The sequence below is a fragment of the Gymnogyps californianus genome, unplaced genomic scaffold, assembly GCF_018139145.2.
Source record: "Gymnogyps californianus isolate 813 unplaced genomic scaffold, ASM1813914v2 HiC_scaffold_66, whole genome shotgun sequence".
NCBI lineage: Eukaryota > Metazoa > Chordata > Aves > Accipitriformes > Cathartidae > Gymnogyps > Gymnogyps californianus.
Window position 1 is genome coordinate 204,758 of NW_026114459.1, and position 23,032 is coordinate 227,789.

Consider the following 23,032-nt stretch of genomic DNA (forward strand, 5'->3'; position numbering starts at 1 on the left):
CTACAGGCTGGTCAGTCTCACCTCTGTGCCTGGCAAGATCATGGAGCGGATCTTCCTGGAAACTATGCTAAGGCACATGGAAAATAAGGAGGTGATTGGTGACAGTCAACATGGCTTCACAAAGGACAAATTGTGCCTGCCAAATTTGGTGGCCTTCTATGACAGGGTTACAGCATTGGTGGATATGGGAAGAGTGACTGACATCATCTACCTGGACTTGTGCAAAGCATTTGATACTGTCCCACACAACATCCTTGTCTCTAAATTGGAGAGACATGGATTTGACGGATGAACCACTCGGTGGATAAGGAATTGACTGGATGGTCGCACTCAAAAGAGTTGCGGTCAATGGTTCAATGTCCAAGTGGAGACCAGTGACGAGTGGCATTCCTCAGGGGTCGGTATTGGGACCGGCGCTGTTTAACATCTTTGTTGGGGACATGGACAGTGGGATTGAGTGCACCCTCAGCAAGTATGCTGGGGACACCAAGCTGTGTGGTGCAGTTGACACGCTGGAGGGAAGGGATGCTATCCAGAGGGACCTTGACAGGCTTGAGAGGTGGGCCCATGTGAACCTCATGAAATTCAACAAGGCCAAGTGCACGGTCCTGCACCTGGGTCGGGGCAATCCCAAGCACAAATACAGGCTGGGCAATGAGTGGATTGAGAGCAGCCCTGTGGAGAAGGACTTGGGGGTGTTGGTTGACAAGAAGCTCAACATGTCCTGGCAATGTGCTCTCACAGCCCAGAAAGCCAACTGTATCCTGGGCTGCATCAAAAGAAGCATGGCCAGCAGGTTGAGGGAGGTGATTCTCCCCCTCTACTCTGCTCTCGTGAGACCCCACCTGGAGTACTGTGTTCAACTCTCTAACATTGTTCAGTCCATGTTTTGCCCGTTACCTCTCCCAATTACTATCCTTATCTCGAATTCCTCATGTCCCTGTTTGGGCGCCAAAAAGGACTGTGGTGGGTTGACCCTGGCTGGATGCCAGGTGCCCACCAAAGCCGCTCTATCACTCCCCTCCTCAACTGGACAGGGGAGAGAAAATATAACGAAAGGCTCATGGGTCGAGATAAGGACAGGGAGATCACTCAGCAATTACCGTCACGGGCAAAACAGACTCGACTTGGGGGAAAAATTAATTTAAATTCTTACTAGTCAAATCAGAGTACGATAATGAGAAATGAAACCAAATCTTAAAAACACCTTCCCCCCACCCCTCCCTTCTTCCCGGGCTTAACTTCACTCCCGATTTTCTCTACCTCCTCCCTGCAGCGGCACAGGGGGACAGGGAATGGGGGTTGCAGTCAGTTCATCACATGTTGTTTCTGCCGCTCCTTCCTCCTCAGGGGGAGGACTCCTCACACTCTTCCCCTGCTCCAGTGTGGGGTCCCTCCCATGGGAGACAGTCCTCCATGAACTTCTCCAACATGAGTCCTTCCCACGGGCTACAGTTCTTCATGAACTGCTCCAGCATGGGTCCTTTCCATGGGGTGCAGTCCTTCAGGAACAGACTGCTCCAGCGTGGGTCCCCCACAGGGTCACAGGTCCTGCCAGCAAACCTGCTCCAGCATGGGCTCCTCTCTCCACAGGTCCACAGGTCCTGCCAGGAGCCTGTTCCAGAGTGGGCTTCCCACAGGGTCACAGCCTCCTTCAGGGCACATCCACCTGCTCCTGCATGGGGTCTTCCATGGTGTATTGGGTCTAGCTGAGATGGAGTTAATTTTCCCCACAGCAGCCCTCGTAGTGCTGTGCTCTGTATCGGTAGCTAGAAAGGTGTTGATAACACACCAGTGTTTTGGCTACTGCTGAGCAGTGCTTACACAGCATCAAGGCTGTCTCTCCAACATTGCCCCCCCACCAGTAGGCTGGGGGTGGGCAAGATCTTGGGAGGCGACATAGTCAGGACAGCTGACCCAAACTGACCAAAGGGATATTCCATACCATATGACGTCTGCTCAGTATAAAAGCTAGGGGGAGGAGGAGGAAGGGGGGGCATTCGTTTTGTTTACGTTTGTCTTCCGGAGCAACCACTACGCGTACTGAAACCCTGCTTCCCGGGAAGTGGCCGAACATCGCCTGCTGATGGGAAGTAGAGAATAAAATCTTTTGTTTTCCTTTGCTTTCGCGCGCGACCTTTGCTTTTGCTTTATTAAACTGCCCTTATCTCGACCCACGAGCCTTTCGTTTTATTTTCTCCCCCTGTCCAGTTGTGGAGGGGGAGTGATAGAGTGGCTTTGGTGGGCACCTGGCATCCGGCCAGGGTCAACCCACTACACATGGGCTGCAGGTGGATATATCTGCTCCACCGTGGACCTCCATGGGCTGCAGGGGGACAGCCTGCCTCACCATGGTCTTCACCAGGGGCTGCAGGGGAATCTCTGCTCTGGCGCCTGGAGCACCTCCTCCCCCTCCTTCTTCACTGACCTTGGTGTCTGCAGAGTTCTTTCTCTCACATATTCTCACTCCTCTCTCTCTGGCTGCAACTGCTACTCCCCTGTAACTTCTTTTCCCTTTCTTAAATATGTTATCCCAGAGGCGCTACCACTGTTGCTGATTGGCTCAGCCTTGGTCAGCAGCGGGTCCGACTTGGAGCCAGATGGCATTGACTTTATCAGACATAGGGGAAGCTTCTGGCATCTTCTCACAGAAGCCACCCCTGTAGCCCCCCTGCTACCAAAACCTTGCCATGCAAACTCAATACAGGCCCCCAACATAAGAAGGACATGGACCTGTTGGAGCGAGTCCAGAGGAGGGCCACGAAGATGGTCAGAGGGCTGGAGCACCTCTCCTATGAAGACAGGCTGAGAGAGTTGGGGTTGTTCAGCCTGGAGAAGAGAAGGCTCCAGGGAGACCTTATAGCAGCCTTTCAGTACCTAAAGGGGGCCTACAAGAAAGCTGGAAAGTGACTTTTTACAAGGGTATGTAGTGATAGGACAAGGGGTAATGGCTTTAAACTGAAAGAGGGCAGATTTAGATTAGATATTAGGAAGAAATTCTTTACTGTGAGGGTGGTGAGGCACTGGAACAGGTTGCCCAGAGAAGTTGTGGATGCCCCCTCCCTGGAAGTGTTCAAGGCCAGGTTGGATGGGGCTTTGAGCAACCTGGTCTAGTGGAAGGTGTCCCTGCCCATGGCAGGAGGGTTGGAACTAGATGATCTTTAAGGTCCCTTCCAACCCAAACCATTCTATGATTCCATGATTCTATGATTCTATTATTTGATCCATTTTTTGTCTTTCAGTAGAAATGGTTGTCGGACTACATCATGGTCTTTTTTGTGCATGAAGCATTTTGCAGACAGGGATCTGCATATGTAGAGATAATGGCTGTGTTACGAGAAGGGGTCACTAGTGAATTTAACACCCACACAGACCAGCTTCCAAAACACTTAGGTGACAGATTTTTGAAGCTATTATTTCATCTTTTCCCACAGAGATCTAGGGCTCTGATACACAACAGGATTCCCTTCCAGGGTATTCTCTCCTAAATGTGTAGTTAAGCAGGCTAGTTTCTATACCAGTGCAGTTTTCCTAAGCACTCTGTATTGTCCAAGTAGAGAGAGAAAGAGAGAGATATTCTCTACATCTCTTTCTCTCTCCATTGATCATATGGGGACAGAAGAGATATTCATATCCTACCAAGCACTTGAGTCAGAGCCTAAAGCCAGGCATAGTCAGAAGTCCAAGGCAAAGTGTAAGTGCTTAGAGTAAGCTTACTGCACCCTGTGTTACTTTCAAGGGTATTTAGAAGGTGGTAGCCAGCAGCATCACTCCTGGCTGAGCCTGGAGCCAGGACGTGGATCTTTCCTTCCTACAGAGCAGGTCTGAGTATCAGCAGTCAGCAGGTGGCAGTCAGCAGCTGAGAGGTTCTACAAGCGTGCTCCTAAGTTGCTCATTATTGCATCACATTCAAATTGCAGAAAAGAACTTTGTAGGGTGAGCTGTTTCACCACCAGCACTCAAGGTCCCATGGTGTTTCAAGGCCTCGGATACTTCAATTCAGCTGTAGTCAAAGTTAGGGCTTGTATAATTTAAATGGAAGGTAAACTAAAGTTCAAACTCGGCCCCTGTTCACGGCTTAATGTACAATGTAAATGTCATCCTGGTAGATCAAAGAGCTATAGTGGAATGTGCTGGAGAGAAACAACAGAAAGAAGACAGAATGACTTTGAAGTTTTACTGATAAATTTAGATCCTAATTTTAAAAGGTGAAAGATAAGAAATGAATAAGCTGTTGATTTTGTTTCAAAGCTCTGGGTTTAGATGATAAGGTTTGCATTAAAATGTGAAAATGCTTTTTTTAATTGTGTGGGAGAAAGTGTCACTGCTTCTTTCTAAAAATATAGGAAGAATGTTGATAGCAGGAGAAAATGCTAAAAGACTGTCTTGTTTTAACAAGCAAAAGTAAAACCTGTGTTGATATTATTCCTGTAATAATAATTCCTGACAGATAATCCTTAGTTTATTTGAAATCCAGAATTAAACAGAATCATGTTACCCTAGATGTCAAAATCAGTATTGTCTTTTTTGCCTTGTTGCAATTCTGTTTGAAATTGATTTAAGGGGAATTTGCTTTGTTTTGACTTCTCTCTCTCTGTCTCTCTTTTAAGGTCAACTCAAATCAAAACATACTCTTGGGATAATGCCCAGGTTATTTTGGTCGGTAACAAATGTGACATGGAGGATGAACGGGTAATCTTCACTGAGAGAGGCAAACATTTAGCAGAGCAACTTGGTAAGAAAAGAAATTACAAAAGCTTTATGATTGCTTGTGAGAATGCACAAATTAATGATGTCATTAATTGCTACAGTACTTGTAATGAAATGTTTGTGATACACTCACTGTAAAGAAATAGTCATATACCACCTCCCTTTTGTTTCTTTAGGCTGAGGTCTGAACTGTCCTTGTTGATATCACTAAAACTGTAACATCATTAGAATGGACATGTGTCTAGGGATGACCTTATGCAGAGCTGTGACATGTCTGTCATCTAAAAGTGTCCACAAGACCAGTGCTGGCTCAGAGGCTGGTTTAGACTAAAGACATATCTGATACAGCATTCCTTATGCTGCTCCTTAGATAGGAAGTACATTATGTCCTTTGTGATAAGCAGCAAGATTAGGCATGCATATGTATATATACAATATGTTTAAGTAGTTATAGCCATAGGCAGATACGTCCCAGCCAGGGAAAAATTTAAAAAACCCCAACAAACTAACAAAAAAAAAAAACTAGGAGAAGGAGAGGAGAGGAGAGACTGAAGAAACAGTTTACTCAAAATGTGAACTAGACCTTTATGCAAGTTGAGAACATTTGGGTTGTTATTTCCAATACTAATAATCCAAAACAGAAAGACACCAATATCCAACTCCCACTGCTATCAGTTCACCTACTGCACATTTACACAGGTGTAAATAAGATGAACCTCTGTTTCATAAAGTCTCCCTCTAGGAGGCAAATGTTGTCCACACAGAAAATTATGGAGCTGTGAACGTCTCTGTTCTTTCTGTTTCTGCCCAGCAGTGATATCCTTTCATACCATGAAATGTTTTTGAGGTGACACAGGCCAAACTGTAATGGAAAAGCTCCAGAGCATCATAATAATACTATTCGGCCTCTTTTTTTTCTCCAAATTTGCTGATATCTGGAGAGCATGTTCAGCAGCTGTGCAAATCAAACCCTGGCATCATTGGAGGTCAATTTCTGTGCTGTACTGGGCATGGGGTTGTTATTATTATTATTTTTTAAACTGACTGTGGTAAAGGCTCAGTCTGGCTTCTGGTGAACATGTGTGTAAGTGTATTGGGTTTGTGTGGCAAGGTTTTGGTAGCGGGGGAGCTACAGGGGTGGCTTCTGTGAGAAGATGCCAGAAGCTTCCCCTATGTCCAATAGAGCCAATGCCAGCCGGCTCCAAGATGGACCCGCCGCTGGCCAAGGCTGAGCCAATCAGTGACAGTGGTAGCGCCTCTGGGATAACATATTTAAGAAGGGGGAAAAAGTTGCTGTACAACAGCAATTGCAGCTGGAGAGACGAGTGAGAAGATGTGAGAGCAACAACTCTGCAGACACCAAGGTCAGTGAAGAAGGAGGGGGAGGAGGTGCTCCAGGCGCTGGAGCAGAGATTCCCCTGCAGCCCCTGGTGAAGACCATGGTGAGGCAGGCTGTCCCCCTGCAGCCCATGGAGGTCCATGGTGGAGCAGATATATCCACCTGCAGCCCCTGGAGGACCCCATGCAGGAGCAGGTGGATGCACCTGAAGGAGGCTGTGACCCCGTGGGAAGCCCATGCTGGAGCAGGCTCCTGGCAGGACCTGTGGACCCGTGGAGAGAGAGGAGCCCACGCTGGAGCAGGTTTGCTGGCAGGACTTGTGACCCCATGGGGGACCCATGCTGGAGCAGTCTGTTCCTGAAGGACTGCACCCCATGGAAGGGACCCATGCTGGAGCAGTTCATGAAGAACTGCAGCCTGTAGGAAGGACTCACATTGGAGAAGTTCGTGGAGGACTGTCTCCCGTGGGAGGGACACCACTCTGGAGCAGGGGAAGAGTGTGAGGAGTCCTCCCCCTGAGGAGGAAGGAGCGGCAGAAACAACGTGTGATGAACTGACCGAAACCCCCATTCCCCATCCCCCTGCACCGCTTAGGGGGAGGAGGTAGAGAAAATCGGGAGTGAAGTTAAGCCCAGGAAGAAGGGAGGGGTGGGGGGAAGGTGTTTTAAGATTTGGTTTCATTTCTCATTATCCTACTCTGATTTGGCTGATAATAAATTAATTTTTTTTTTCCCCAAGTCGAGTCTGTTTTGCCTGTGAGGGCAATTGCTGAGTGATCTCCCCGTCCTTATCTCGACCCATGAGGCTTTCGTTATATTTTCTCTCCCCTGTCCAGCTGAGGAGGGGGAGTGATAGAGCGGCTTGGTGGGCACCTGGCATCCAGCCGGGGTCAACCCACCACAGTAACTAAGGTCTCCTTGTCACTGTTCTTATATAGGTGTTTAGGGGAAAGAGTATTATAAGAATGACTGCATGGGAAACAGAAAGAAATGGTGACATTTCACAATATACCACCTGTGCTGGATCTAATCCCATGCTGGTATTTTTTAATTTATGTATTTTCATAGCTCACTGACCTCATTTTTTTAAAATAATTTTTCTAGTTGTACAATTGCTTGTCCTGGTAAATAATTTCATCAGAATAACATATCTTTCTGTCGCATCTGTCTAAATAAGCATTACATATGTGTAAAAGCACACCTCAGAAGTATCCATTAAAAATAACCATAAATTAGTCCTTGAAAGGTGACAGAAAAGATTTAACAGGTTATGTCCAGAAAAATTGCCAACATTTGTGAAGAACTGAGTTTTTTAAAACTGTTTGCAACAAAACCAAAATGGTTGCCATTGCACCTGCTTTAACAGTGGATATTTTTCTTTGCAGAAATACCTATCACATTATATATATTTCTATAATCTGTTCTTCCCTCTGTGAGCATTTCTAATATTTATTCATTTTAATAGGAGCTAGGAAAGTGTATTCAATGGAGAAAGAGATCCAAAAATTGTAACTGTATACTTTTACCCCAAATTTAGACCAGGCACTAAAATACCTGGCACTCTGTAAATATGCAATGTAGAGTTTGAAGAATTTTTTTAAAGTCACATAACTAATCTGCATTTCTATTCCTCAAACTATTTTCCTATAGAAAGATTAATGCAGTGAGTTGACAAGCAATCCCCAAGGTCATGAATTTATCAGGACGAGAAGGAACTTTGCATGTTGTACAGTCAAGAATCCTCAGGTGTAATAACCAATGCTTGCAAAAAAAAAAAGGGTAATGAGATAGATATCAAAACTCATGTTTCAGGCTTTAAAGCAAACTCTAACTCCTGGGATTTAGAATTCAGTCTTTATGGAAGCAGATTATCCTCTATTCCTATCTTTATCTGCTCTGGGGTTTTCCTTTCTCAGATATACAACCTGTGGCTATCTCAAGGGCAGATTATTGTATTGGATAAATTGTGGCTCTGATCCAGTATGTCAATTACTGTACTCAGACTGCACACAGAAACGTTTATATGTTTTCTGTACAGCTGCAATCATTTCTTAAATCTGCTCAGAGATTGTGGGAGGTGATGTCAGGAAAAGCAGAAGAATGAGTTTCCCTGAATTGTAGTAAGTGCTCTGGCCATGTTGGCCAGTTTGAAGGGCATGAGTTGTGTCAAACACTTGGGACTGTCTTTATCAAGTGAGTTGATAACATCTCTTGTGGACAACTTTTAAAAATAATAATATAGATTTTTGTGTCCAGCAAGACATTTTAAGACTGTGGGCCCTTTGAATGCCATTGTCTGCAATGTTGGTTACAGCTGCAATTACAAGCAAGCACAACACATGTGAGTGATGTACAAAGAACACATTGTGAAATGCTCTGTTCTCAAGTGTGGTTTTATTTTTAGCCCTGGTTTATTTGAAGTCACTAAGAAAATGAATACATGTACATTTTGGGCAGGGTTTTCAAAAGGTCAAAAAGAACACTGGGCATTTAGCCCTCTGGGAATCATGGTGTCCTGTTGAGAACAGCGTTACTGGAAAATTGTGGCTGCTGACCTCTTTGAAAAGTGTGGCCTTCAATTTTATTGAGGAGTCATAATCAATCATTTCTTTAAATCTCAGTGCTGGTTTATTTCTCAAGTGTAACCCCAAACAAGTGGTTTAGATCAACCAGCAATAGGTCTCATTACCTGCTAAAGTCTGGCTAAACTAGTCAAGTATCCTGTGGTAGCTCTGAGTAGCTCTCCTCATAACACTAATGGGAGTTCACAAAAGAGAAAAGGGATGGTTAACAAAACCAGATCTGACCTTGAAGGGAAATTAACAGAATGTTTATGAAGACAGAATTTGTCTCATTTCCATTTTACATTTTTTTAAAGTTTGTTGTTAATGACATAGAGCATAACAATGGCAATATGACCACAGATCATAGCTGCAAGCAGCATACAACCTTACCTACAGTAATGGCCAGAAGTAGGTGCCTTGGGAAGATATAAAAGGGCAAACATATAGTGATACTTTCCCAGACTGTAGCAAATTATGTTCGCGGGCAATATCTTCATATTCAATAGTCCTTTCATGATTTTTTTCCATGGACTTGTCCAATGATGTCTTTGAAATCATATAAAGTCTTACCATCCACAACATCCTTTAAATATACACAGTTTATCTGAGTTATCTGCTTCTGCTTTGAATTGGCCACTTGCTAGTTTTATTTGATGTTTCTTAACTGTTATATTCTGAGAAGCAGTGAACAATTGTTTCCTCTTACCTGCTCTGTACCACTGTTGGTTTTAGAGACCTCTATCATACCCCTCCTTTTTCTCCAGGCTGAAATTCCCAGACTATTTCATCATTCCAGACACAAAGACCATCTCACACCTTAGCCATTCTTTGTCACCCTATTCAGTACTTTTTGTAAGTGGTACATCTTTTTTTGAGAAATTAGTTCATGGTTGTTTAACATATTAGCGTCATTAAAAGAGTAATGTTAGAATGAGATGAAAACAGACAGGATCAAATAAATTCAGCTGAGTCATGTAATTTACCTCACAGAGATATCACACCAAGAAAATATAGAAATGTGACAAATAAGCCAGTAGAGAGAACAAATTAACATAATGGTAATTGATGTGGGGATCACAGCAATCACATTTAAACAGGTTTATTCACTAATCACTAAAAAAAAGGGTGTGGAACATAATGCTTATGCTATTTTGTCACTTCATGAATGTTTACTCTGAGCACTACATGCATTGGCTATTAAGTGAAACCCCAATATAGTCAGCACTTACTTGCTTTAAAGCATTTTAGTAAAAAAGGCTTGGAACTTCTTGCAAGCAAAATGCATGCACACTTGCCAGCTGCATTACTCACACAGCTTTTCTAACATTCATCTCATGCATCTCAGCTGAGTTCAAAGCTTCATACGTTCATAAAAGTTTAGTGTCACTTGTCAGAATAGAAATAAAAAGAATGACTCACAGATGGCATGAATTTCTTGGTTCCTTTTATTTGTGGCCTGCATGATATATTGTGATCTACGTTCTGGCAAAGGCTTAGCAGGCAGAGGTGTGTGCAGAGCTTTGAATAGACACTGAATAACTGCACACGCAAATGGATGGTTGCATATATAGTTTGACATACAGTTTCCCCATTTATTTATGCTGTTTGGCTGTGCCTGCAAATTAGGTACATAATTTTATATGCTTTCTTGCCTTTGGTTGTTCATGTGCTTCTGTACAACTCCTATTTGCTATGTGTATGCTACAAATTATTTAAACACTAATTAGTTTTTAATTGCAAGTTCTGTCATTACAGGGTATATCTTTAAGACCAGGGCCCCCCAAGGTTGCTGCAGAAGTTAAATCCTGCCATAGATTCAAACTATGCCTGTTGTGCTCATGCTGCACCAGATACTAGGGGGATACTGCAAGATCTGCCCCAAATGTCTGTCCATCTTTGCTGTAAGGTCCCATTTGTCCTATCCCACCTTTTTGGCTCAGGTTGGTTAAGGCTCTGGGAAATGGAGCTGATGTATCATAGAAACATTGGTTGGAAGGGACCTCTGGTGATCATCTAGTGTGATGTCCTGCTAAAATCCACCTCTGACTCTATGTTCTGTCAAGCAGTTTTCAGGGCAGCGCCCTTCCCGTCAGATTTTCTGTGCTTACTGTCTGCCACCCAGGGTCGCCCATGGGCTGGCAGCACCCAGAACTTCTGAGCATGTCTTAGGGTGCGCTCACCTGCTTTGCAAATGTATCCTGGCACACTGTTTCTCCCAGAGGCCACCAACCGATGTCAGAAAACAAAACGAAATGGGCCCTTTCTGGGTGAGCCCTCACATTCCCTTCTGCAAGGGCAGGCAGAAGCCAGCCCTCATGCTGAATTCAGGGCACCTGCAAAGGGCTGTGAATGCTACGTGCCCTAGCATCAGCAGTGCCCAGGGCTTCAGTGTGTCTCCACAGCTTGTCACTCACAGAGGTGGTCATTTTATCCCTCAGATTTTAACACATACCTTATTTTGCATATTTTGGGTCTTTTTTTCCCCTCTCTCCATCCTTTCTCTTCTCACCTCTTTTGTGCCATTTCTTCCTTAAAGTCTTTATTTTCAGATTTTTCTTTCTTTCCTTCTCTTGATTCCCAGTGCTTTGAAAATATGTTCCACCAAAAAACAAGAAGAAAATTTCTCACTTCAAACCAAAATCAGCCTGCCTTGCCTATTTTGTTTTCATTTTGTTCTTGGCTCAGGCATGTATATACATAATGGTCGTGCTGGGGAGATGCCAGAGACCCGATTCAGGGGTGATTAGATTTCTTCAAATTAAACCCATTTAGCACCCCAGCAAGCCTGAAAACAGAGCGTTTGTCAGTGCCGTGTGCTTATACAGGGTGTAATTAATTTGGCACCCAGCACTTGTGTGATCTGACCAAGCCTGCAAGACCAGGCCTGCTCCTGAGATGGGGCAGGAACATGACTGATTTCTGAATCCTGCCAGGGCTGGGGCACGAGACAGCAGCTCTGCAGCATCAGGACTGGGGTGAACCTTCACATGCCTTGGGGTATGAGCTCTGTGGGTATTAGGCATCTGTGTACATTAGGCATCTATGGGTATGCTGGGGGTATTAGGCATCTGTGAGTTTAGGCAGCAACTGAAGAGGCATTTTTAGGGCTGTAATTTTGGCATCTAAATTGAGAATCAAGTGGGACTTGGCACCTCAGCACACAGCTTGCTAGAACAGCAGGTTCTGTTTTGCCTCTGTGGCTGGCTGAAGGCCATGGTGCAGAAGGCAGGATCACCAGCAGCTTCAAGAGCACGGACATATGGCTGCATCTAACTTTGCATTAAAAAATGAAAATAATTGGGTTGTGCAGGAACATGCCTGTTCATAGTTCCACCCTTCACCATTTTTTAGTTCTTTTTAAAGAGCAAAGGTTAGTGCCAGAGGAAGGAGACAGACTAACAGCACTGACAAACACCAGAGTCTTCTGGTTAGTTACAACACACACAGGGTATTGGCAGACCAATTAAAGGCTCCTGTCCCCAGGATATTTTTTTACAGGGGGGAAATGCCAACCTGCCATTGCTTTCACGCACTTGGAGCTGCGTTACAGGAAAGTTACTTAATGACAATGAGAAGCAAGGGATTGTTTTCGCTCACTAAATGTCTCATGTAAACAAACAAACAAACAAAAATTTCTTTGCCAGGAATCTAATTTATTCCCCAAATGCACTCTTTCAAAAGGTATCTGGAAGCCACAAACAAAATCAGTACAACTGGAATTTATATGGAAACCTTCTGTTCTGAAAGACTGGAAAAGGAGGTGTTTGCTAGCGTGTTGCCAGTAACTGCCTCTCATGTCTGTCTGTTCTGTCACAGCTGAGAGTCTCCCTTTAGCTTTTTTTTTATATTTAATTTGGCCACCCTAAAGGATGGATAAATAACTTAGCCTTTCTGTTAACAATGTATACATTAGCTCTATCCAGAATAGTGATAAAGCACTGCTCTTTGCTGAGATAATAATAGCAAAGTCCTATTTTGGGGCTTAATGTAGTTTTCATACTTTTCTTAACGTAGTCTAGTCCTTGAGTTTGTTTGGACAGCACAGGTCTAACCCAGCTGGTCTACAAAGCACAGCACAGTGTAACCAGATCTACTACCATAGCTGCAGTTGCAGGATATACTTTCATGGTGGTTTAGCCCCAGTAGGCAGCTAAGCATCACACAGCCACTCGCTCACTTCCCCCCAGCAGGATGGGGGAGAGATTCGGAAGGGTAAAAGTGAGAAAATTCGAGGGTTGAGATAAAGACAGTTTAATAGGTAAAGCAAAACAAGGAATTCATTCACTACTTCCCATGGGCAGGCAGGTGTTCAGCCATCTCCAGGAAAGCAGGGCTCCATCACGCATAGTGGTTACTTGGGAAGACAAACACCATCACTCCGAACATCCCCCCCTTCCTTCTTCTTCCCCCAGCTTCATATGCTGAGCATGATGTCATATGGTGTGGAATATCCCTTTGGTCAGTTGGGGTCAGCTGTCCCGGCTGTGTCCCCTCCCAACTTCTTGTGCACCTCCAGCCTCCTCACTGGTGGGGCGGTATGAGGAGCAGAAAAGGCCTTGACTCTGTGTAAGCACTGCTCAGCAATAACGAAAACATCCCTGTATTATCAACACTGTTTCCAGCACAAATCCAAAACATAGCCCCATACAAGCTACTATGAAGAAATTTAACTCTATCCCAGCCAAAACCAGTACAACTTTGCAGAACAGTGGTCACCAGCTACTTTCAGCCCAGTTTCTTAGGAGAGATGACCTTTGCAATCATGCCATGTGTGCCTGTCTCTCTATTTGAGAGAGGGGTAGAGATCTCAAAGATATTAACAGTTCTGAGGAAGTGGACAACTGAGCAGAGGAGAAAGGTCTTGCAGTTGCCTTGACTGACAGCCTGCAATGTGAATGCAAACCCTATTAGATACTATTCACAGCAGGCAAGAAGATGAGTGTCTGTCAGTGTCCCCTCAGAACTGACCACGGGATGCAAATCCAAGAAAATAAGGCATCATTAGCTCCTCTCCTTTATATACTATGACATTGTTAAACGATTCATTCCCATGGCTTCCTAGACTTTGCCTTTTGTACATTGCTGTGTTACAAAGGGAGCAGCTTCTTGCTCTGATATTGCAGTCTCCTACTACTCCTCAAAATACTGGATTGAACAAGGCACTGGCAAGAGCAGCACTAAGGATCACAGTTCAAGCTTTGTCTTCAAGGAAGGATAGCTATTGCGGGAACACACCCTTGAGGACATCTGTTAACTATAACATCACGGGTGGTAAATAAAATCGTCTTGGTTGTGGACAAACACTCTGAAACCAGAAGGTCTTCCTGATCAGCTGGTGAAGCATTAACATAGCTCTTGTCTGTACTGGCTGTGGAATTGTGCTTAAAATGCATTAGCTAGTGTGTTCTCTTGGTGTCGCATTTTCTCAGGAAGATGAGAAGGTGCACAATGTTCTTCCCTTTGCATATGGCTCTCATTTCTGGTTTTTTTCTTCCTTATTTTTTGAAAGCAGGCATAAACAAGTGTTAATGAGCATTGATGAAGGAGCTTCTTTAGAGCCAGTGCAAGTGTGAGGCAGAGAGGGAACAAAGTTAGTAATTCAGGCTGCTTATGTGTTTCAGGGTGGTTATCTAAACTGCTCTGTGTGCACTATAGCTCACCAGGTGAGCAACAGCACCATGCCAGTGTCCTGACTGGCCCTTGCTGCTGTAGTGCTCTGCTGCGGCTGCTGAGAGCTTGCCAGCTTTCTTTGAGTCAATACTAGAAGGAAGAAGGCAAAGGGAAAGAGACATAGTATAACGACAGCAAAGGGAAAACTGTACAAAACACAAAAAAGGAATTTAAATGAGAATATCCTGATGCATCTTCCACACACAGCATTCATATGTTCAGGCAGCACATGGATATTTTGGATTTTTTCAGTTTCAGCTCTGTTCTGCCTTACCTACCCACTTGCCTCTCGGGCTTTGTCATATCTTTGCAATAATCTGCTCTGCCTGGTCTCATCCACATCTGCAGTACAGATCATCACTGGTGGTGGGAACATGGTGTTCTTTGAGCTCTGCTGCCCTCAGCATCACCAGGGAGTTGCCTCACTTCAGGCTCATACTCACATGGAAAATCTTTCCTCTCAGTTAATAACAAGCAGTGGAAAAAAACCCGAAGAAAGTATTAAAAGACTGTATTGAGTTTGCGTGGCAAAGTTTTGGTAGTGGAGGGGGCTGCAGGGGTGGCTTCTGTGAGAAGATGCCAGAAGCTTCCCCCATGTCCAACAGAGCCAGTGCCAGCCGGCTCCGAGACATACCCGCCACTGGCCAAAGCAGTGACAGTGGTAGCGCCTCTGTGATAACATAATTAAGAAGGGGAAAAAACTGCTGCACGACAGCAACTGGGAGAGAGGAGTGAGAATATGTGAGGGAAGCAACTCTGCAGACACCAAGGTCAGTGAAGAAGGAGGGGGAGGAGGTGCTCCAGGTGCCAGAGCAGAGATTCCCCTGCAGCCCCTGGTGAAGACCATGGTGAGGCAGGCTGTCCCCCTGCAGCCCATGGAGGTCCATGGTGGAGCAGATATCCACCTGCAGCCCCTGGAGGACCCCACGCCGGAGCAGGTGGATACCTGAAGGAGGCTGTGACCCCGTGGGAAGCCTGCGCTGGGCTTCCAGTGGCCCCATGGAGAGAGGAGCCCATGCTGGAGCAGGTTTTCTGGCAGGACTTGTGACCCCATGGGGGACCCATGCTGGAGCAGTCTGTTCCTGAAGGACTGCACCCCGTGGAAGGGACCCATGCTGGAGCAGTTCATGAAGAACTGCAGCCCGTGGGAAGGACTCACATTGGAGAAGTTCGTGAAGGACTGTCTCCGTGGGAGGGACCCCATGCTGGAGCAGGGGAAGAGTATGAGGAAGAAGGAGCAGCAGAGACAATGTGTGATGAACTGACCGCAACCCCCATTCCCCATCCCCCTGTGCCACTCAGGGGGAGGAGGTAGAGAAAATAAGGAGTAAAGTTAAGCCTGGGAAGAAGGGAGGGGTGGGGGGAAGGTGTTTTAAGATTTGGTTTTATTTCTCATTATCCTACTCTGACTTCTAATTGGCAATAAATTAAATTAATTTCCCCAAGTCAAGTCTGTTTTGCCTGTGACAGTAATTGGTGAGTGATCTCCCTGTCCTTATCTCGACCCATGAGCCTTTTGTTATATTTTCTCTCCCCTATTCAGTTGAGGAGGGGGAGTGATAGAGCGGCTTGGTGGGCACCTGGCATCCAGCCAAGGTCAACCCACCACAAAGGCATAGATCTGAGGCTGTCATACACAGGCATTTTAGAACCTTAGGGTCTCTAAGCACTATTAGTAAAATATTTGCAAGATGAGTCAGGAGGAGAGGCGAGGTCACTGGGAAAAAGGTCTGCAAAATATTCCATAACAAAATGGAAAACAGCCAGAATTCAGGAGGTTTTACATCATTCCGTTTTTTCTGATGTATTTATTGTGCGTCCAAAGAAGAGCAATGAAGCTGGTGAAGGGTCTAGAGAACAAGTCTTGTGAGGAGCGGCTGAGGGAACTGGGGTTGTTTAGTCTGGAGAACAGGAGGCTGAGGGGAGACCTTATTGCTCTCTACAACTACCTGAAAGGAGGTTGTAGCGAGGTGGGTGTCAGTCTTCTCTCCCAAGTAGCAAGTGATAGGACAAGAGGAAATGGCCTCAAGTTGCGCCAGGGGAGGTTTAGACTGGATACTAGGAAAAATTTCTTCACTGAAAGGGTTATCAAGCATTGGAACAGACTGCCCAGGGAAGTGGTGGAGTCACCATCCCTGGAGGTATTTAAAAGATGTGTGGATGTGGTGCTTAGGGACATGGTTTAGTGGTGGACTTGGCAGTGTTAAGTTTACGGTTGGACTTGATGATCTTAATGGTCTTTTCCAACCTAAATGATTCTATGATTCTATGATTCCAGACACACTCTGCTAGGAAAAATTCTCCCTATCTCTTTGAAATTGTTCCACAGACAGAGTTTCTGTTAAACAAACAAAAAGAAACACCACCACCCTAATTTATTGGGATCTTTTGCATAAGGTAACACTCACGTGGGGAATTGAATCCCCTGGACAGGACAGTCATTTGCTGTCTGGATGGCAACAGGAGCCTCTGTTGAAAGGGTCCTTGCAATGGTGTCTTCAGCTGCATCAGGTGAGACTCTCTGAACTCCTGTTCTGCTGAATTCTTGTAATCCATCTGGTCCTATGTGCCCACTCCAATACATACCATGATCCGTTGGCAGTGATTATTTTAAACTGTGCACAAAGCATCTCTTAACTGTCTTAACTGGCTTCAAAAGACTGTTCTGCATGACCATTTCTGCATCTGCAAGAACAGTTTCTACAGAAGTGTCTACAAGTGTCTTACCTGTGTGCAGTTGAATCCATTCTACAGCAGAAACTGCTTGGGAGGAGCCCACTGGCATGTCCACATTCTCCACTCAGGATGTTTATCAGCACATTTAAGCATATAAATAGTGCCTATCAACTGGCCTATGCACAGCAGGGGTTGCTTGGGGGAAACTCCAGGACTGTCCAAAATTCTCACTTGTAGAGTTCCTGTAAAGAATAAGGCAAATACTTTGTTGTGGAGGCAACTGAGAGTTCAGTCACCTTCTTACAGGTCAGTGTATTGTCTCAAATCAGTGCATTGTCTCATCTGCACAGAGTCTAGCCGGGGAGGTCCTGGATCTTCCAGGGAATTAATGAATAAGTCGATGAGATGTGTATACAAGCATAGCCTGATACCCAGCTACACCACTACTGTGACTACAATTTCCTTCTTATATCAAAATCGTAACTGAAATTCCATAGATTTGACCACAGCTGTACTGTCTATTTTTTATTTTATTTGAATAAATATATTTGTGCTTGAACACTCTGTAAGTCCCTATTTTGCTTGGAAAATGGGTGCCTCAGTTTTTCATGGTGTTCTTATGCAGAACGTCCTCATCGTGGTAGTGGACCTGTTTTCTTGATCCTGTCCATGTTACAGTATTTCCTGACATCAGTCTCCTCTCTTCTTTGTGACTCTTTTCCTTTCACTTTCTGCTTTTCTCTGTCCAGATCTCTTATCTACCTGTCATATCTGCCATTTCATGATCATCTCATGTGCCAGTTATTCTGTCTTATTATCTTTAAATCTGCTCCCCTCAGAAATGTCCTTAAGATTCATTCTTCTTCCTGTCATCTTCTCCAAGGCTTTGGTGTTCCAGTTCTCAGGCATCCCTTCATTGTCCCTTAACCCTTCTGCCCTCTGGTCCTGCTTGTTCCTCTTTGGAATGACAGCTTTCCTCCTGCTTCCTGTGGAGCAGACGCTAACAGTTGTGGAAGGATCTGACTGTGTTGCTGTGCTACAGGGTTGCAGCTGGGTTTCAATACAGAGCACTGAAAACGTGGAGGATCTTCCTTCCCCCAAGCACTCCCCAAGAGATCTGAACAGTCTTCTGCATGGAGCTCTGCGGGAGCACTGAAGCCACCAGCAAGTGAGGCTACACTGGCTTTCCCGATTTTCCTTCTAGTTTACAACAAAGGAGACGTGTAAGCCAAGCTAAACTAAAACAATGACATATAGATTCAAACCGCCTCCCAGTATATGATTTCTGTATATAGTCTTTTACTATGCACGGTTTTCCTGCTTTCCAGAGAAATGTGGGAAGGAAAAGTTTTCATGCCAATGTATATTCATACCTATGAGGTTATCCTCACACTTCTTGCTGTTATTAATAGAAGTTGTATGACTAAATCCCTGTAAAATGTTTATATCTCTTATTATCTAAACTACCTATGAACACTAACTTTGGCCTGTGTTTAGCTCCTATGCATTTAAACAATTTAGCACTTTGTGCCATTTCAGCACAAGGCACCTTATGTAAATTAAAAATATGAAGAAAATTCAGAACATAGCATTAAGTTTTTGCATTGGTTATTAGCACATTCTGGGATATCATGCCAAGCTAAATATAATTATCTGCTGTAAGTTTAGGCTAGTACTCAAACATGCGAAAGCTACATGGTAAGCAGTTATAGGACTGAATGTACACATTGCATCTTGTTTAGATGGCACATTGAATATATAGTACTAATGTTATCGAAATAGTTACATTTAAATTTCAAGTGGCCTTTGGAAATAGATTAGCCCATTCACTAGAAAACACACATAACATTAAAAAAAAAAAAAAGGTTAAAAAAAGCTTTTTTCTTCCCTTCTGCCAAGAGTTTCAAGTGACTGACATTTTCTTACTCGAATTTTCCTCATAATTAAATGCAGTGGTAGTTGCACATTGTTATTCAGAGTTAATCAGAAAGAATCAAAATAGTCCTGCAAAGTTTAAGCCACTTCTGTAAAATTACCGGTGGATTAGACGTTTTGTAAACTGTCTTAATATTGAACTTTTAGGCAGTGGAAAGACAGAAGTAGGAGAAAGTTTTAAATTACCAATGAACCCTCAGGTGAGCAATGTGGTAACTGTGGGAAAAGATGGAGCATGGCAGAAAAGGCTTAGAAAACAAACAAATGAAAAAGACAAAGGAATTGCAAAGGAAGTAAGAACATGGGAAGACCCAGCACTGGCAGAAGCCTGCTGGATTGTAGACTGACCAGCAAGTTGCAAAGCTGGCCCAGATGGAGGAGGCAGATGTGGGAGATAAGATGTGGGACAAATGGGGGCAGAGAAGAGAGCTTAGGAAAGCTGGCTTTTCTCCATAAAGGCTTCCAGTGTCCTTTCTGGGTTAAGGATAGCTCTGATTTTTGCCTTTGGGGTAGTCATTGGGAATGGATAGATAAAAAGTCCTTCTATATAAATTAATTAAGGAAGAAAAATATGTGCATTTGTGTATTTGTTTATTAATTTGGTTTGGAGGGTTGGGGGCCCCTTTGTTCTCACAGATTTACCTCTATCTTAAATAGATATCAAATTGCAGAAATCTTGCCTTGCCTTGCTTGTTTTTTTTCCTGGTTATTTCCAAACACAGTTGTCTATTTTGGCACCAGGTTAATGTCATGATGGAAGTGACTGTTTCCAGCTGAATAATGCTCAGAGGAACATAATAGTTAGAGATGGAGCAGTAGATTATTCCTTCACAATGGCTGGATGTATAGGCCATTTCTAAAATAATAGCACTCTCAAACTGGTGTCAATTTTTAGATGAAACTGTTTTAAAGTAGAATTTGTTTAAGGGAATGTATTTGGGCCAGTCCTGATTTCATCTGGCTTGGTATAAAGCAAATAATGCTAATGTAGTTACTCTGTGTTACAATTTTAACTGCTCTTGCAATATCACTCTTTTATATGTGTGGTCTCATATTTCCTTTCTGTGTGTCTCTCCACTCTTCCTTGCTCAAGAGAAGTTTTTATATTTATTGGAGATGTTGGAATATGCATCAAACATAAATGTGTTGTTTATTTTTTTAGGATTTGAATTTTTTGAAACAAGTGCCAAGGACAACATTAACGTCAAGCAGACATTTGAGCGACTCGTGGATATCATCTGTGACAAAATGTCGGAAAGTCTGGAGATGGATCCCACCATTGCTGCTGGCAAGCAGGACACACAGCTAAAGGACACCCCTCCTCCACAGCAGCCCAACTGCGGCTGTTAATGCAACTATCAACAAAGGCAGCTCCAGTGCATTCTGTTGCCAACAGAGTATTTATGAATGGTCTATATGCCTTTATTTATACTGTCTTATTAATTTATTTGGGAGAAAAGTATTTTATTTTACATCAGCAGCTGGTTGAGCATGTGTATGGAGATAGAGATGTTATTAGTTTGAAAGGACGATCCATTTTTTAGCATCTGGCTTTTGCATGCAGGATGGCTATTAGTTTCTCTTTTCTTTTTACTGTTTTACATTACATTTACTTCAGCTGGTGCCATATCCTCAAACCATATTTGCCTAGAATTGACTCTTGCTTCATGGGTTTCAAATTATATAGTTGAATCCTTAGCGTAGTGGCCAAGATGTTTTAGAATAAGCTTCCTGATGTCACTTATATTTTCTCCTGACTGAAAATCAAATTAGAAATATTGCTCTAGTGAGCCAATCGCTCATTCTGTCCAGATCATTTGTATAAGGGACACTTCCTGGAGTGTATTGCCTTGGCAAATCTACGCTCACTATGTTACACATCATGGCTACTTGGAAATCGCAGAAGTTAGAAAGGAAAAACCTCCAGCCTTCCTGGACCCAAAGCCACCGAACTTCCCTGTGAGTTTCCAACTGGATGTGGGTGTTCAGTGCAGATCCTCAGAGATATTAGGTACTTCATCCTGTTTGAATAGCTAGTATGTTTACATTTCCATGGGAGCTGCATGTCTAATACCTTTCTGAAACTGGATCATTACAGAGATCCCAGTAGTACCTGCCCCAGTACTGGAGGGCTGACTAGCTCTTTTCATTTCTACTTGCATGAGATATTAAACACACAGTTCTGATATTACCCCTGGCAGAGCCAAATCCATTACACTCAGTTCATAGCCAAAAACTGTCTTGTCATGTTGCTGTCAAACCTGCATACTTAAGCATTCAGGAATTTCATCTCCCATTCAGTCACTGAGACAACCATCACCACACTGGCTACAAACACCTGTATTTCACTCAGATCTCTTGCAGAAGTGCTGCTGGTGTCAGTGAACTGGAGTTTGTCCTCAATTTTACTTTGATGAGAATATCTTTTTTTTTGACAAGACAATTAGAAATTCACAAGATTTTTAAAAACTTTAAGAGTAATAAAAAATTGTCAACATTTCTGGAGTTAGGCTGAATACATTTATAAGATCAGCAAAAGGCTGTGAAGACAGCAAAATAAAGTACACAAATTCTTTTTAATAAAGTGTTAAAAATATTTATATTTCACAGTTTTTAAAAGCACTTGGTGGCAGTTTCTTACATCTGTGCCTTGGAGTACTTTGTACAACTGCTTTACTTGGGTCACAGTGACTTTTTTTTTAACTAAATTGCATAATTGAAGAAGCATTAACTGTTTTATTGTTCCTATTAGGATTTAGGACAAGGCTGACATTTCTTAAAATGTCTGCAATGGGAAAAATTGGAAGACAAATTTAAAAAAGGAAGTAACACAAGGTACTGCAAACTGCTCACAACTGCAAAGAAATCCCTCTACGCACATTACCTTTTTTGAAGGTAATTTATATAAGCTCCTGAAACGCACTAAGAGAAAATGGTCACACTTTTTTACTGGTTAAATAACCTACATAAACTTTGACACAGTAAAAAGGACTTTCAAACAAGGCATATAGACACATGTGAAATGGATATGCCATCAGGGCGCTACATTGGCTGCCTAACTTAAATGAATAAATGTTCTTTCTTCAGTCTGGGGTTTTAAACAATGTCTGTCCTGTTAGCTAGCTTCCTTAAGCACTTGTTTTCCTAGTAGACATGGAGGCTGAACCTTCACTTGTTTACTTCCATGAAGGGAAAGCACTGTCCTCTTTGGGGCCGATGAGCAGCCAGGTGGAAGAGGCATGTGCTACCCCAACCATAACCCTGTCTCTCTCCAGGGATGCTGCTTTTCTCTCCCCCATCTAAGGTAGCATGTTGATAACTGTGCTGAGAGACTTTCATTGATACCTCTTCACCCACTAGGTACCAGTTGCTTTGGAAAAAGAAGTGATAAGAAGCTGAGGAAGCTTTGTATGAGATGGTAGGCAGTTTTCCACCCTATGCTTGCTATGTGCAGTTATTCCTGCTGGAGAAAAGGGAGCAGGCAAGCCTTGAGACAGCACTCAGCTGCAGCCCCCAGTCCTTTAGAAAAGGTTTAGGTTGTATTATTAGTCTGAGCCATCCTCAGACAAGGCAAGGAGAGAGGAGGACATGGTCACATCTTACATGAGCTTGGGCATATCCTGGATCATGCAGCACGGCTACAAGTGCAAATATTCTCCCAGCTTTGCTCTGGGATGCTGGCTGCAAAATGGTCATCTCCTGTGCATGTTGTAACAAGGAAAAAAGACCCCAAGATGCCATTTGCTACAGCCACACCTTGCTTGTACTCCATTGCAATGAATTCCAGACCCTCCCTGCCTCTTTATGACCATGTAGACTCTAATCAGTGGTGGCAATACATTATTAGCATATATCTTTTTAAAGAAATTGAGTGATAGATAAATAGTTCTTTACTTAAATAAGATTAATTAATTGCTTTTCATTTTGCATCAAGAGACTGGGCAGAAGAGTAATAGCAAAGTCAAAGAGGGAGAATCTCTCCTTTGGATTTCTGAGACAACTAACCACTCAGGCCTCCAACATGTCTGATCTTCTGTATGGGATGGGGAGGATGGGGGAAGCAGCTGCCAGAGTAACATTGTTCATTAGACTGCCAGCCATGTGTTATAAGGAAAAGGCTCATCTGAAGTACAACAGCA

At 43.6% G+C, this 23,032-nt stretch overlaps 1 protein-coding gene across 2 annotated transcripts in view; it reads left to right on the forward strand.

Moving 5' to 3' along the window:
• LOC127029051 (ras-related protein Rab-3C-like) overlaps window positions 1–20,243 on the forward strand; it is a 187,423-nt gene extending 167,180 nt beyond the window's left edge. For both annotated transcript variants that reach the window (XM_050914713.1, XM_050914714.1), the window contains exons 4-5: window positions 4,611–4,735; window positions 20,056–20,243. In XM_050914713.1, the coding sequence (XP_050770670.1) occupies window positions 4,611–4,735; window positions 20,056–20,243 (313 nt within the window). The remainder of the gene's footprint in view (window positions 1–4,610; window positions 4,736–20,055) is intronic.
• Window positions 20,244–23,032: the final 2,789 nt, after the last annotated feature.